General features: G+C 40.5%; 1 protein-coding gene across 1 annotated transcript; it reads left to right on the plus strand.

The window, feature by feature from the left end:
• The first annotated feature begins 6,810 nt into the window (after positions 1–6,810).
• Positions 6,811–13,474, plus strand: LSMEM1 (leucine rich single-pass membrane protein 1). Its single transcript, XM_068550199.1, has 3 exons — positions 6,811–6,934; positions 9,036–9,164; positions 12,914–13,474. Exons 1-3 carry the CDS (start codon positions 6,811–6,813, stop codon positions 13,042–13,044), a joined length of 384 nt encoding a protein of 127 aa, XP_068406300.1. The 3' UTR covers positions 13,045–13,474.
• The last annotated feature ends 2,624 nt before the right edge of the window (positions 13,475–16,098 follow it).

Genomic DNA, 16,098 nt, shown 5'->3' on the forward strand with positions numbered 1-16,098 from the left:
AGTGGGTGGTACTGTGCTTTGGTGGACTCTGGCGATCTGGAAAATACTAAGTTCTTGACCTCCCCTCCCCCTTCACACACACACACACATTTTTTTTTTGATCTGGAACTCCCATGAGATACTAGAGCTGCTGGTTTGAGCCTCTGGCCTTATTTCTTTTTCTTGGGAGATTTCTGTAACATGGTTTTCCAGTCTTCTTATTGCATTATATTTTCGGCTAACATGAAATTACCTGCCTGTGTTTAGCTCCATACTTCACTTTTGCCTCCAGTTCCTGAGCCTGCCTGAATTCTGCAGGGTCTGTCACCTCACTCAGCAGTGATGGTCCTCCGGAGGTCTGCTAAGGCAGGTACCAACCACTCTCTCCTTCCCATGTTTGATACATTAGTTGAAATCTTGCTCAGTGTTGTTTCCTCCTGTTTTTATACTTGTGGTTTTATAAGTTTTATTCTGCCTTTTTACTGGGATTTTAGGAGGAAGAAGATATAAGCAAGTGTTAACTTGTATATTAAATTTATAGACGGGTGCCTTTTTTGTCAAATTGATGGGTAGTTGCTAGACAGGATAACTGGGGATTCAATGTGAAAGAATGCTTGAGTTTTCTTCAGAGCAGTAAAATGGTATATGAGAGACCAATTCATTCCTTGATTCTTGGTTAATCTTGCTGGCTTAAAGGAGTTTAAAATGGTCCCTGCCTAGTAAGTTCTTTGAGGTTCAGTCATTAATTTTGAACCAATTGGTATCTTTGACTCAAGTCTTTGGTAGCATGTTTTAATTTCCTGGGAATGAGATATAATATTTGAAAGAAAAAGCAAGAAATACTTGAAAATATCCCCAGATTGAACAGTTCATGTGAGAATACCTATTTTCTTTTTGTGACTCAAAACTCTTCTGGATGTGGCCTTTCAGATACAGAGTAGATAAAATGAGGTAGGTTGTCTTGTTTTGTTCTTCACTGGTTCTCCAGAAGTCTAGTGGCTCATAAGCCATAAAAAATCTCATCCCCCTCACTGGTGTAAAATAGGGTTGAATTCAGACTTTGGCAGGAGGAGTTGCTTAGTCTCCATTTTCCTCACTTTTGAGGCGGAGTGGAGGTGACTGATACTTCAAGGGTTAGGTTTACAGGAGAGAGAAAAACAGTCAATGTTCAAAATGAGGCCATCCTATTATTTTTTCAAAGAATGGATGGTTTAAAACAGATGAGGTAGTTGGGAGATTAAAGCTGAATATGATAATTAAAATAATAGCTAACAAACATTCTCATTTTCCAAGAAATTTGGCATAGCTTTTAATGTATTATATGCTTCTGAGAAAAACAGTTACTGGTCACATTGTCTTTCTTCATGAACTGGTCCTCAGGTACAGATGAAGCTTTGAAAGATGACACTCCTTTCCCCCAAAAGGAGAGTGAGGTCCATACTGAATACAGACGTAAAAGGAATTTTGTGGAGCAAACATTTTCTAATTGATGTGCAATATGTTTCAAGGATGAATTAATGTCTGTCTAGCGATAGCAATGGAGGGTAGGATTATAAAGGGTTACGTATCCGTTTACCACTTAACCCTCAGTGTCCTGCCCGGATAGTCAGTCAGGGGGGTGGGCTTGTGGTATAGTCTACTCCTCACTGCTCCTTTTATGTACCCCAGAGGGCAGACGGTCCTTGGCGTGTGTGAGAGGGAACCACGTCAGAGGCTGACATTCCTGAGAAAGGAGGATGCATTAAAAACGCATAGAATAAAGCCTTTGAAAAGGAAAGAAAGTTGATGAGATAAAGTGCTTCCATTGCCGGCAGTGGGGGCACTGGGTCTGTAGCCATTCAGTCTCCCATGCACAGTCCGCCTTTGTAGCTACTGCAAGCCCTAGGCGTCCTCTGATCTGCCCTCATCCTGGTTAGACGGTCAGCCTTATTCTTTTCCTGTTGACTGGAGTCCTGTGCAAATTAGTTGTCAGAGTGGCAGCTCCAGCCTGCTGCCCGATATTTATACATGGGAGCACCTCCTGGCAGAAGTGCAGGAACTGTGTCGGTTTACACATCCGCCAAATAAGGACGTAAATCTCAGTCCAATAAGAACCTCGTCAGTTACCAATTAAATCAAGGCATGGTGGTTTTTTTCTTTTTAAAGCATAGTCCCAGTACTATATTTACTAAAAACCTTAGGCACTATGAAAAAAGTCAGTATTTGGAATCTTACACTGCTTGGCTAAGTTAACACTAAATATAGACCAGCAGTTTCATGCTGGGGTTTATGGGCCTTATAGGAGCACCGTGTGCTGAAGGGAGGCAAAGAAAGAGCTACAGAATTTCTAGAAGGTCATTATAGTTGCTTCTGAATAACTTGTTTTTCCTGGTAACCTAGCAGTCAAAGCTCACATTTTTGTAAGTAATTTGCATGCTACTATTTGCATGCAAAGTAATTTGCATGCTATTACTCTACTGAGACTGAATTATGATTTTTTTTTTTTTTACTGTATAATGTATTTTTTATTATACTTAATTTCTAGTTCAACAATCATTCTATCAAACATCTAAAATGCATCCTTTGGTTTATGCATTTTACAATCCACTTAGAGAAAAAAAAAGTAAACATCTTTTTCAGTTGACTCATCTGTAAAATTGGAGAGTTGGCTTGATAAGCACAAATAGAATTTCTAGCTATAAATACTGTATGTTTTACATTATTAAAGAAGCGAAGAGAATGGTATCATACAAAGTGTTTCATGTTTTCACTTTTCCAGAAGCCAGCAAACTTAGTATCTTGTAGCATATCTATAGCAAGAATAGTCCTGTGTATAGTCAGGCTTCCAAGAAAGGATCTTTTTAATATGTCCTCCCTTGTGTCAGAGTATAAGGAGCTTCTCTGGTCCAAGAAAATCAAGCTAGGAATTTTAGAGGTTTCACATATATTTTCAACTAAAAAAAACGGGATTACTTTCTCTCACTTGCATTGCATTCAAAGATAAATATAAATATATGAATTATGATTCTTGAGGCTGGGATGATTTTTGTTGCATGTGCTCTGTGCTTTATTTTTAATTTAATTTTTTAATTTATTTTATCTTTGGCTGCATTGGGTCTTCGTTGCTGTGCGCAGGCTTTTCTCTGGTTGTGGTGAGCGGGTGGTACTCTTCGTTGCAGTGTACAGGCTCCCATTGTGGTGGCTTCTCTTGTTGTGGAGCACGGGCTCTAGGCACACGGGCCTCAGTAGTTGCGGCACACGGGCTCAGTAGTTGTGGCTCACGGCTCGCGGGCTCTAGAGCGCAGGCTCAGTAGTTATGGCGCACAGGTTTAGTTGCTCCGCGGCATGTAGGATCTTCCGGGACCAGGGCTTGAACCCTTGTCCCCTGCATTGGCAGGCGGATTCTTAACCACTACACCACCAGGGAAGCCCTACTCTGTGCTTTTTTAACTTTTGATACAGATGATTTAGACTTGATTTTAAAAATTACTTCCTGGTTGTGAAGAGGCACTGACTCTGAAACGGAATTATAAAACAAATTACCATGACTTGCTCAATAAAGCTTCCTATTAGCTTTGAATTAAATCTTATTATAACAATTATGATTTTGTGGCAAGCAGTGCTGGTTTGAGTTATTTCTCTGGTTTGATACCACGCACCTATGGGAAAAAGTAAAGAGCAAAGCAAATTTTCATGGACGATGATATTGGTCAGAATATTTATTAGCAGGTAGTCAAAGAATTCTTAAATGACAAAAAGAATCAGCTGTTAGCATTGATCTAAACTGGAGGAAAATAAAATTACTTACATGTTTCAGCTCAAGGTATTAGAAAGGGTTCCATGAAAAGGATGCTACTTTGGTCAATCTTACTTAATGAGCAAATTTGCACACCGCAGTCAAGAAGGAGGGTCAAGTTAGTGCAATGCAGAATTTAGTAACACTCTGGCTGCTCCAGCGCTGCTGGTTGTTGCCAGATGCTCTCATGTGGAGATGCAAAGATAGCAACAACTGGGTGTCAAACAGCTATGGGTCCTGGCTTGAGGGCCATGTGATCTTGTATCCATTTACTCGCAGGGTCATTTGCAGGTTCTTGGCGTCCGTGAACCACACCCAACTCAGTTTTCTCTACTGGCTCTTTATTTTTCATTTGCATCTTGCATTTAATTAAAAATGCATTGAAATAGCATCTATTTACATTGTGACTTTACCCAAATGAAGAGATTTCCATTCAGAGCACTTCAGAGTTCACTCTAAGTTGTTATGTTAGTGCTTCTGGGTTTGATGTCGCATTGAATCACCTTTTGAGTTAGCAGCAAGGCCAGTAATTTGGAGATTTTATTTGTTGTGCAGCTCTTAAGTCAGTTTTTGTAGCTATGATTTTCTAGCTAATCCTCTACTTTGTAAACACTGATTCAAGCCTCAGTATGAGATTTAAGCAATAGTAATTACATGCCTAGAGGGGAAGCTAAGGCTCAAGGATGTCAAGTCAGAGATCCAAAAATGAACCATGTGTCAGCTACCAAGCCTAAAATAGACGCTGTGTCTGGAACGATGATCCTATGATGGGACACAACCTTTATGCCTCATCAGATATTAGTGTTTGGGATAATATATAAAGAGACGATAAAATATAAAACATTTTTAAAAGAATAGTTTAGGAATCTGTGACCATGCATCAGTCAACACTTTTGGTTTTATCTGTAAAAGGATGAGATTTGATTGATCTCTAAGGCCCCTCTGTTCTATATGCTGTTACTTTTTTTTTTTTTTTGTCACTTCAAGTCATTCCCTTAGGAATGATCCATGAAGTATATTTGGAATTCAGTAATATCAATATATAAAGTGCTTCAGTAGTATCTTACCTAAAATATTCATGGAGTTAGGTGTTCCTGTTAATTAAAATTTCAGCATAAATGAAACACCCTTTTAGATTTTTACTTAAAAAAAAATTTTAACTAGTTCATAACTTTTCGAGCTCTCTGTTTTTCTTAGCTAGGGTTGTGGGGAAACATTTTTTTTTACAAGTACTAGTAGGTTTTTAGTTATTACTGGGAAATTGTTCGGTCTTAATATTTTAGAGTGCAGTTTAATCTGTTTAGTAAATGGCTGATACTTTTTTTTTTTTTCAGGTCTTCTATAGGTGTTCATCTTTTTTTTTCTGAATTTGGTTTCTCCTAACTCTAATCATATTTGCCTTCATTTTGTAGCTGGGCATTAAAGGAAATTTTTTAAATGTTAAGAGGAAGTCAATAGTGTGTTGCCACATGTAGGCAGATGTGAAGTTTTCTGCATTGCTTTTACTAAAGTCCAGATAGATATGACACGAGGATTCTTAACCTCAGTTTTATGTTAGTGTACTTATTATTAACTGCCTCAAATTCTTTTGGAAATAGTGAGATTTAAATCGTAAATAAAATATTTTAGGTGTTCCAACTTAACATAAATCACTGTCTTCTAAACTTGGCACTGGGCATTTGAAGAATAGTATTGGAGATTACCCTATGGAGTGTTCAGTCAATTGGGGAAATCAAAGAAGTAAGCAAATAAATGCGATAAAATAGAACAGATGTTCTGATAGAAGAATGTACAGTATCCAGCAAGGGCACAAGGGAAAGACAGGTTGATTCTTAATGGAGGTGAGGTTTGAGCTGAGTCTTGACAAAGGATTCGGGAAGGGTGTGGAGAAGAAAGGTAGCACAAGGGAAGGGGCAGTGAACTCTGAAGCGTGAGGCCTGCTTCCAGCCCGGCAACTAGCTAATGTATGATCTTGGGCATTTACCTTCTGAGCTTCAATTTTCTCATTTGTGGAAAGGATGGGGGCTAGATGAGAGCATGTCTAAAATCCTTTCCCGATCAAAAAAATCCCACATCCATTATTAGACTCATTTTATGAAAAGAGATAACTGTGAAGGAGAGAGCTTTGATAGCAATCGGAATTTGTCTTCCTAGAACCTTCTTTTCACATAATTAAAAGGTCACAAGTTCTCTGTTGTGCTAGAGAGACATCTTAAAATAGAACTTTTTAATCCATTCAGATTTTTCAGTGTAGCTTGAACTTGTGCTATCATTAGAGAATATTATCTTCAATGTAAACCACAATTTTAGAATTACTTATTACGTAAGTGACCGCACTCTAAGGAAACACAGAAGGAAGAGACCTGAGAGGTCCTGAAGTTTAGCCTCCAACAACTGCAGTATTCATCTCCGTACTCAGTTTGCTAAGATTTTTGTCTTGAGGTCTCAGAGCCAGTCTGTAATGACTAAAGGATACCTTTAAGGTAGGGACTCCTATACCATATTGAGGGAGAATATAAAAAGTATAGTTTTGTATTAAAGCCTCATCAATTAGAATGGTTCACAGTAACATTTTCTTCTTCTCTCAGAATCCTTATGGCCACAGGCTGCCTAGCTTAATTTTATCTTTTTACGTATTTATACATCGTCTTCTTGCACAAAGGATTTGAGAAGTCTCACCAGAATACGAACAGTGTAATAAAGAGAAACATTCAAAAATCAATTACAAAAAAATTAAAAGAGGCCCAGGGCAAATATAGACAGAATTGAGAAATCTGAGCAGGAAGAAAGAGCAAGTGCAGATAAGCAGGGTATTAAAGCATTAAAATTGGGACACACACTTGACTCTGAGCTTCCTGGCAAGCAAAGCAAAAAGAAGAGTTTCAATGTTGTCCCCAAAAGGAGCAGCTAAACTTTTCTAGCCCTTCATTTGGCAGTAGCATGTGTGGGTGGGTCTTCACGTGCCAGCCCAACTTCCTGTGGGCTGTGATCTGTGTGAAGGCCGGCTCCCCAGCCCCGCCTCTCGTGTTTAACAGCAGTGTTTTCTTCCAGGGACAATGAATCCTTCCCAGGACACCGGCTCTGGCGGCATTCCTGAAGATAGAAAGCTTTATGTTGTGGATTCCATAAATGACTTAAACAAACTAAACCTCTGTCCTGCCGGATCGCAGCGTCTGTTCCGTATGTGTGCCTTCCCAGGCTTGGCGGCCCGTCCGGGCTTCTAGGCCACCTAAAAATAGCGAATGCTGAGCTGGACCTGTGGTCGTGGGCTGGGGGCGGTGTGGGCATTAGGAAGCCTCTGCGTTACAGACGCTGTTTAGTATTAGGCAATTTTTGCTTTTGTTCTCTGAATACTTGCCAGGCTTGTGGGCTTTCTTGGCTCTTAAGCAAGATTTGAACTCTTGTCTTTAAAAGTTCTGAGAAGTTCCCTGTGGAGTTTATCTCCCTGGAAAGCGGTGGAGGCTGCTGAGATGAGGCTTACTCATCCCTCTTGGCCGCTTTTGTGCCTTCTAGTGACCACAGCCAGGTCACCGAGGGTGCCCACTTTCCTAGAGAGGTTTTACTTCATAGCGGATTGTTCCACACGTTTATCTAGTTTAAAAAAAAAATCATTAAAATTTTGTTGGGCAAAAAAGTCAGCTTCATTTTTTTAGATTACAAATTGCCTCAATTAAAGCATTAGAAAGAGGAGGGGGAAAACAAAATAAAAAACTGCTGAATACTAAATACTACATGTGTATCTTGTCCCCTAAATATTATAAATGAGTTCTATCAGGTTATTCTGAGCCCCGTCTTTTCTAGCTTAAACGCTGACGTTCCAACACAGGTGATAGATGCCCACTTGCTGTTTGTTTCACATACACTCGAAACTCTTACTGTCCCAATTTTATGTCCATTATTCCCCTTCTAAATCCTTTTTGTTTTTATTTTATTTATTTATTATTATTTTTTGGCTGCGTTGGGTCTTCGTTGCTGCGCGTGGGCTTTCTCTAGTTGCCGCGAGTGGGGGCTACTCTTCGTTGCGGTGCACGGGCTTCTCCTTGCGGTGGCTTCTCTTGTTGGGGATCATGGGCCCTAGGTGCATGGGCTTCAGTAGTTGTGGCATGCAGGCTCAGTAGTTGTGGCTCGTGGGCTCTTGAGCGCAGGCTCAGTTGTTGTGGCGCACGGGCTTAGTTGCTTCGTGGCATGCGGGATCTTCCCAGACCAGGGCTCGAACCCATGTCCCCTGCATTGGCAGGCGGATTCTTAACCACTGTGCCACCAAGGAAGCCCCCTAAATCCTTTTTGAATTCTTGTTTTTCTCTTCATTTTAATTTGTTCAGATTTTCACCTGTTTTTACTGCAGTCGGTCTCAATAAATGCAGGTGTTTGGGTGCCAGCTTATGCCGTGGCTATGATTAGGAAGGAAAAGCTCTGGAGGGTGTGACACAGGATGTCCCTATAAAGCACAGGACCTAAGCCCCCATCTCTCCATAATCAAGTAGCAGAGGGTGTGGGACTGATATAAAATAGGAGGAATTACAGAAGGCAATTCAAGGATCTCCATTACCGCAAGCTTCTGTATTTCTTTTTCAATTTAATTTGGGTGTTATTAGGCAAATAGGCCTTACAAAACAGTGACCAAATGCAGACAATTCATGGTTTGGGTGAACCAAGCTGTTTTATAAGCATGGTTGCATTTTCAGTTCAACTGTAAAACATTTAAGAGAACCTTGCTTCCAGAGCGTGTCCATCCTGGAAACAGCTTTTAGAAACCAAATTACATCAGGGTCATTTTGATGTTGTTGTTTAAATGGTTATAAGCATAACTGGTTATTTTTATAGGAAATAAAGTTTTCTGGGAGATATCTCAGAGTGTTCAGCCTTTCACCCAGAGTAAGTGGCCCACAGCCAGCTGTGTTTTATTCTTGGCTCACTTTAGGAAAAGGGCAATAGAGCCTCCATCACTCTGAACCCTTAACTTATTTATTCCCTGCCCACCATCCCCCTCCCCCAAGCAAAAGAAAAATCCAAGTCCGGCTACATCAGTGTTAACACAATCTTCAAAGAATTTTCCAAATAGGGGCTGAGGAGATAGCTTGACCCGGCTTGTCCTTTGAATACTGTTATAGAAGGTGAAAAATTCTCAAAGAGCACCCGATCCAAAGACATTCCTCAAATATAGGTCTCTTTCCAGAGTGATCAGAGGGAAAATGGGCATATCCCTTACATCTCTCTCTCTCTCTCTCTTTTTTTTAATGCTGAGGAGTTTTTGTCTTTGTTGTTGTTTGTTTCACATTAGCTCTAGAGGAGAAAATCCCGGACATCGGCACTAACTCAGGAAATGGAAACCACAGCCTGTTTTTGGTGGGGCTGATCATCATGCTGATTGTCAGCCTGGCACTGGTTTCCTTCGTGATATTTCTGATAGGTAAGTACCATCGACACACTTTTCATCACTGCTATGCACTTACTTTGTAGCTGGTTGTTTAGCTTTGCTGCGGTAACGAGGCAGTGCTTCCTGGCAGTCAGTGCTGCCACTGAAGGCTGAGGGGGCGTGAATGCCTAGGGTACCTGCTGCTCTGGGCCGGGTCGCTGGGGCACACATAAGCCCTCAGTGCCAGCAGTTCGCAAACATGGACATTAAATGTTTTTATAATGCTTTAATTTCTCACCTGGAGTCCCTAGCTGCCAATGGTAGGCAGCTTATTCTAGCTAACTCGGGGTTTTCTTCATCCGGCACATGAGCTCTCCATGAACTCAGGTCTATAATTTTCAGTCACAGTCAGGTTCACCCCCTCTTCCAGGTTCCCTCGCTTCCCTGAAATCCATTAGAAGCACTAATTGGGCTTGTGCCAGGGCCCAGAGGCAGTGCTGGGATGGGAGGAGACTTCTCCTGTCTGACACCGCCCGGGCTGGCGTCCTGCCTGCCCTTGGCCTGGGCCCTGCGTGTCCGCCCTTGAGCGGTGACCCAGGCTTTCCCACACAGTCTCTCAGCCAAGAGATCCCCTGAGGTCTCAGTGCCACTCTCCTCTCTGCCTCAGGTGGGGGAGGGGTGCTGTCCATCCTGAGGCATGTTGCCCTTTCAGGAAAGCCCACCAGCATCCTCTCTGAGCTGTCCCTTGCAGACCACCACCTGGAGTTACTTCAGTTCCCTCCCACCCCTCTTAAGAGTGGACGGAGCCTGAGCGAAGGAGTCATGCTTTATACCCTTTTGCCTGGATCCACCACACTGTCATTTCTTCTGCCCTGCAGGCCTTGTAGCCTTCAGAACTCCTAAATGTTGGATCCCATGTCTCTGAAATGCCTCTATTTCAAATTCATTCAGGATCAGTGGAGGTAGCAGTGGTGGTGATGGGAAGTGGGCAGAGGGCGTGACTCTTACTTACAGCTTCCAACCCCTTTTCCTCCCCAAAACTTCGTCTCCCTTCCAGCTTAAAGGTCTTTTCCTGGTATGGGTTTCAGAGCTGGTGCGAAGGGGTGATGTTTAATTGCTTGTTTGTCACCCTGCTGATGCCCTTTTGCACTTAGAAGCTACAGTGTGAACTATCCTTACAATAATGGTGCCTTTGCGTGTGATTATTCTTTGGAGGAGGGTTGGCCCTGAACCTGCAGGAAAGAGCGCATGGATTACTCTTCTGAAATGTTATACCACATAAGTTGATGCTCCAAATATCATCCTGCCTCACCTGCCCAGGAAATGACTAAGTTAAACTATTGAGAAATTTTTGGTATGCCTACCGACTTGGGAGCAACCCAAAGGGACTGCTGTTTTTTGTGGGAAAGTAAGTAGTAAGATTTAGGGCAATAAGAATTTAAAATGTTATGTATTGGGTGCCCACTCTGTCCCAGGCACTGTGCTAAGCATTTATGTCTGTTTGCTGACCACCTCATAACAACTCTATAGTGTAGGACCTATTGTTATTTTGGTTTTTTCAATGCTGAAACTGAAGCTTAGAGAGATTAATTAATATGCCCAAGGCCAACAGACAATGGTGCCTAATCAGGGCTCAGAGACACCCCTGCCTGACATCAAAGACCATTCACTTTATCACCATATTATACCCCCTTGTATGAATAGGATTTATTTTATGTTTGCTTCTAGTGTTTTATATTGAGGGCAAAGTCATATCAAGAAACAGAAAGAAGGGACTTCCCTGGCGGTCCAGTGGTTAAGACTTTGCCTTCCAATGCAGGGCGTGAGGGTTTGATCCCTGGTCGGGGAGCTAAGATCCCACATGCCTTGCGGCCAAAAAACCAAAACATAAACAGAAGCAATATTGTAACAAATTCAATAAAGACTTTAAAAAAAATGGTCCACATCAAAAAAATCTTAGAAAAAAAAAGAAAAGAAAATGTGAATAAAGAAGAGTGTCTTTTTATTGGACAATTACTCTTTGCCAGACACATTAAATTCATTATCTTAAGTCCTTACTCTACCCTTCAAGGTAGTGTCTAATATTTCTGTTTTACCGATGAAAGACTAAGGCCCGGAGAGTTTAACTCTCCACATTTATCCAGCTAGTCAGAAGCAGAACTGGGGTTCATACCCTGAGCTCTCTGCCTCCAGACCTCCCTGGCCCTCCACTGCCTGTGTTGAAGTAATAATAAAGGCTTCCTGTGGCTTTCAGATAAACCTTAGCCCAACCTAAGACCAGAGTTGGCACAGGCAGCTATAAATGAACTTGGCCTGTGCTCATCTTTAACAAGGAAACCTTTTTGCTCTCAGTGGGGTTCAGTGCAAATTTGTGTCATTTAACTGAAGTGTAAGAACTTATCTTCTTTATAACCCTGACATTTTTATGCAAGAGAAATAAGCCTATTTTATACTGATTACATTGAATAAACTGTTGGGCCTTGTGTTTTTGTCACAATCTCTGTCCTAAAGAGGAATAACGGACAGCAAGGATAGGTTACCGGGGATGCCTACCTGCCTCTGTAACAGTTCCCAGTGGCCAAGCAATGTAGATATGTGGGATGTGATTAAGTATTGCCTTAATTTAAAAAAGGGTTCTATGGTCAAATGAGTTTGAGAATTGCTGGGTTAGTAATACTTAAGGTATTTCATTTTACTTCTTGTGAATTTCCAAAAAGGCAGGTCAGGCATGACTTTTCTGTAACGTTTTTGCATATAGAAACCTTTTTCTCTTTTGGAATTTAACTTGGAACCAGTGTATTGTGGAACAGACTTAGTCCAACATGGCTGCTACTTCCTTCTGTGTTTGAGTAATGTAGAAGTTTCCCAAGAGGGGAAGTATGTCACATGCTATGGATTTATTTGTGTCACACTTTTCTCTAGAAGCAAGTGGTATCTCTGCCTGGTTCTGCATCAAAGGTCAATTAAAACCTTTCTGTCATGTCTTGGACTATAATTCATCCAACATAATTTTTCAGATATGGGGGAAAGGCAGCTTCTGGGCAACAGTTTGTCCCAAGCCTGGAAGGTGAGGCTCTAACAATTTCCCACATTAGTTTTTGGCTAAACCCAGTAGCATGTTACCACCATCATTAGTTCCTGAAAGATGTCTTGGAAAAAACTTGCCTGCAATGGAAATGATAAGGAGCTCACATATTAAATACTGATTTTGTGCTGCTTTTCTTGGAAATTTTAACTCATAAGCAGACCTCAAGAGTGTTCCATTCCCTGACTTACTCAATAACCAGAGGTTCTATTTATTTTGGACATATGGACTCTCTGCTCTCAGGGTGGTCTGACGGGAATTATTATACATTCATTATGGGCTGATAATTTAGAATCAGGAGAGCTATGTATATCAAAGTAGTCTGGAACCCAAAATATCCCACCTCCCACATGTGGAGTGAAAAACCTTTTCTGAGAATGGGTCTCAAAATGAGACAACATAACAGTCACTTCTGTGGGGATAATCAGACGCTGGTGGTTTCCTTTAGTTGCTCACAGCAAAGTCTTTCTTAGCGAAAAGCTGTGTGGAGTCTGCCAAAGGTAGTCAAGTCTTTCACCAAGAAGTCGTAAAAATAATTCACTTGATAGGTAACTTCAGTCTTCATCAATTTCTCTTCTGGGCTTCTGGGCTGCGTGGGATATTGGAGCAGGGGATTTGCCAAGAGGGCCTCTCAGCCGAGCACCCCAACGGGGCTCTGATGAGTCCTGATGGAACACACTGGAAACCAGTGTAACACTGTCTGTTTTTCATTTTAAAGTTCAAACTGGCAACAAGATGGAAGATGTGTCAAGAAGACTAGCAGCTGAGGGAAAGGACATAGATGATCTTAAGAAAATCAACAGCATCATTGTAAAGCGACTCAACCAACTGGACTCTGAACAGAGCTAAAGGAATGAGCTTCCAAGAGCAACTGCTAACACCTGAGCGTCTCGCTGCCCTGGGAGGGTACAGGGTTAAGAACTGACCAAGGGCATATCTGCAGGCAACAAAAGGCCAACTTTCCACTACAGGGATGGGAGCAGCTCCAAGGCAAGGGGGGCTGGGGACAGCTACCAGAAGGGGGCTGATTTTGTGGTAGGGTCCTTCAGCTTTCATGGGGTTAAAGGTGGCTGGCATGGAAGAGAACCAACAGGAAACAAGAACGGGAATTTGGCTCTGTGTGTACAGCTTCTTTTACGAAAGGAACTTTGGCACCAGAATAAGTTCACTGTGGCCAGTTAATTTCATGGCACCTCATGTAACTTTATGAACTCCCTCGAAAGCCTAAGGAATTCATTGAATTATTTGTGTTCAAGGGAATCAGGTGATAACTCTTTTCAATAAAATAGATTCTGCTCAGGTGATTACACTTTGACTCATTTCTCCAGGGACAGGGTGTGGGCGGCCTCCAAGCTAGTTGCCTACTGGTACTTGTTGATAGTAGTTATGTGCCTATGGTAGGGTGTGGTCAAAAGAGAGAGCCCTATTTATTCAACTAATGTTTTTTGAGCTGCTGCTTTGTACAAACCACCATACTCTAGAGAAGCTTACATTCAAGTGAGGGACAAAGGAGATGTATAGTTATATATAGACATATAAGCTTTTTGACTTTGTTTCTGATGGGAAAAAAAGTCCTTCAGTACCCTGCTGATTAATTGTGAGGAAAACTGGTAGGTTTGTAGCCTTTATTAAACGACAGTGGGAAACCGTATATTTGGAATATTTGGAACCTGCCTTGTTTTAGCACAAAAGGTAAGGCACAAAATTTATGAAATTGGATATGTTGTGATATAAATCAGCTTTAAAAGCATGAGTCTTAGAAAATCTTTAATATAAATATATTGTGTAAGTCTGTTGTGTGAAGTCTATTGCAATTCTATCATTTTGGGTTCATCAGAAACATCTGGGTTTATTCTAAAGTTACTCACATACATAAACACACATTTTATAACACTAAATAGTTAATGAAATAAACACAAGACATTTCACCTATCCATTTTTGCACTCAAAAACATTTGTACTGCATACTTAATTTTAAAAAATTGATATCATGCAGAATATTTTAAAAATCTGATTTGTATTTATTGGAAAATTCTTATTAACCTGTTGATGGGGTGTGGCAAAATAATTTATCAGGATTTGCTATAACATTGTTTCACAAACTACAGATGAGCTGATGCAACAACTCTTTTTAAAAATACCCATTTCTTTCTTTGAACCCGTTTGGTCTTGTTATGCCTTTTTTTTTCTTTCCCCTACACAGTGGATATTTTGTGCTCAGTAATAAATGATCTTTATTCCAAGGAATTTATGACTTTTATAACATGAAGTAGTGTAGTGTCTCATAAATCATTTCATCCATCTTTTTGCATCCATCTTGTTGGATCTGCACTGTCCTGCCTTTATGGCATCGATGGAGCCATGGTCACATACGCAGCCTGGGGAACTCCAGGCATTACAGCTCCTGGTATTTGGATTCACAGATTCGCAACTTCTGTTGATCCTGTTTTAAAATATTGGCTGGCTACATGTAGTCTTTTTTTTTTTTTTTTTTTTTCAACACAGGGATTTAAATTTGCTATTAAATCTATTATTGGAACAACTGGAATAATCTGAATAGGGTCTGTAGACTAGATAATAGTATTATATCAATGTTAATTTCCTGATTTTACTAATAGTATCAGGGTTTTCATGAGACAGTTCTTGGTTTTAGGAAACACACATGGAAGCATTTAAGGATAAAGGGACATCACGTCTTCAATTCCAAAATGGTTCAGAAAAATAAAAGTGTGTGTGTGTGTGAATAGATAACTAATAAGAACCTGCTGTATAAAAAAATAAATAAAATTCAAAAATTCAAAAAAAATTTATGTGTGTATAAAGCCACTATGGTAAATGTTAACATTTGGAGAATTTTTGTTTAATAAAATCATCCATTTTTTTCTTTCCTTTTTTTTAAAAAACAGCTTTGAGATATAATTGACATATAAAAACTGTATATATTTAAGGTGTATAACAATGTTTTGATCTATGCATACATTGTTAAATGATCACCATAATTAAGCTAATTAACATATTCATCACCTCTACATAGTTACTATTTGTATGAATGTGTGTGTGTGGTGTGTATGGAAAGATCTAAGGTCTATACTCAGTAAATTTCAAGTATACAATACAGTATAGTTAAACTATCGTCACCATTCTGGACATTAGGTCTTGAGAACTTGTTCATCTTGCATAGCTGAACCTTCATACCCTTTGGTTATATGCAGTCTCACTGCAGTCAAATATGGTGGTTGAGACATGGGCTGGGGAACCCAACTGTCTGGTTCGAATCCTGGTGCCACCATTTACTGTGGCTTTGGGGAAATTAATCTCTTTCCTCCTTTATCAGTAAAATTAGATCATTATAAAATGTTTTTTAGTATTGTCGTGAGGCTTAAAAGAGGTGATAAATGACTTACACTGTGTCAGAAACAAAGTACTCAATAAATGCTAGTTATTGTAATTATTAATGTTAAAAGTAGTAGGTGTTGTATAAGGGAAATAACACACTAAATTTAACATCTACTGATGGGGACTTAGGGCCAAATGTTTTTCTGCTGCACTTAAGACCATAGCATCCTGATCTGATCTGCCCAGGGATGGTGGGGTAAGAGCTTTTGGCAGAACAACTTGTTAAGCTAATTTACAAGAGGTGATCAATATAAGCAGGAGGGTTTGTTGTTTTCCAAACGATCTAGTCTGAAGAACACAACAATCCACATTTGCCTCGCTGAGGTCTGTCCGGGACCAAAGCACAAGGCGCAGTGGCAGGAGGGAGCCGGGACAGTAATGTGAGGCAAAGGAGTAGAAAAAGAAAGAAGGGACTGCTGAACTGAGACATGTCCTGATAGGGAAAGAAAAGAAAGTTTTGCATCTTTCTTTGGACTTTGTACATGTTCACAAGAGGCTCAGAGAGAG

The sequence above is a fragment of the Eschrichtius robustus genome, chromosome 8 (assembly GCF_028021215.1).
Source record: "Eschrichtius robustus isolate mEscRob2 chromosome 8, mEscRob2.pri, whole genome shotgun sequence".
NCBI classification, from domain to species: Eukaryota; Metazoa; Chordata; class Mammalia; order Artiodactyla; family Eschrichtiidae; genus Eschrichtius; species Eschrichtius robustus.

What these genes read in the sequence shown, in the direction of transcription:
- LSMEM1 (XM_068550199.1), top strand. Translation starts at nt 6,811, where the DNA reads ATGAATCCTTCCCAGGACACCGGCTCTGGCGGCATTCCTGAAGATAGA. An exon ending in CGGATCGCAGCGTCTGTTCC is followed by an intron (nt 6,935 to 9,035) that starts GTATGTGTGCCT and finishes GTTTCACATTAG; the next exon opens with CTCTAGAGGAGAAAATCCCG. An exon ending in CTTCGTGATATTTCTGATAG is followed by an intron (nt 9,165 to 12,913) that starts GTAAGTACCATC and finishes TTCATTTTAAAG; the next exon opens with TTCAAACTGGCAACAAGATG.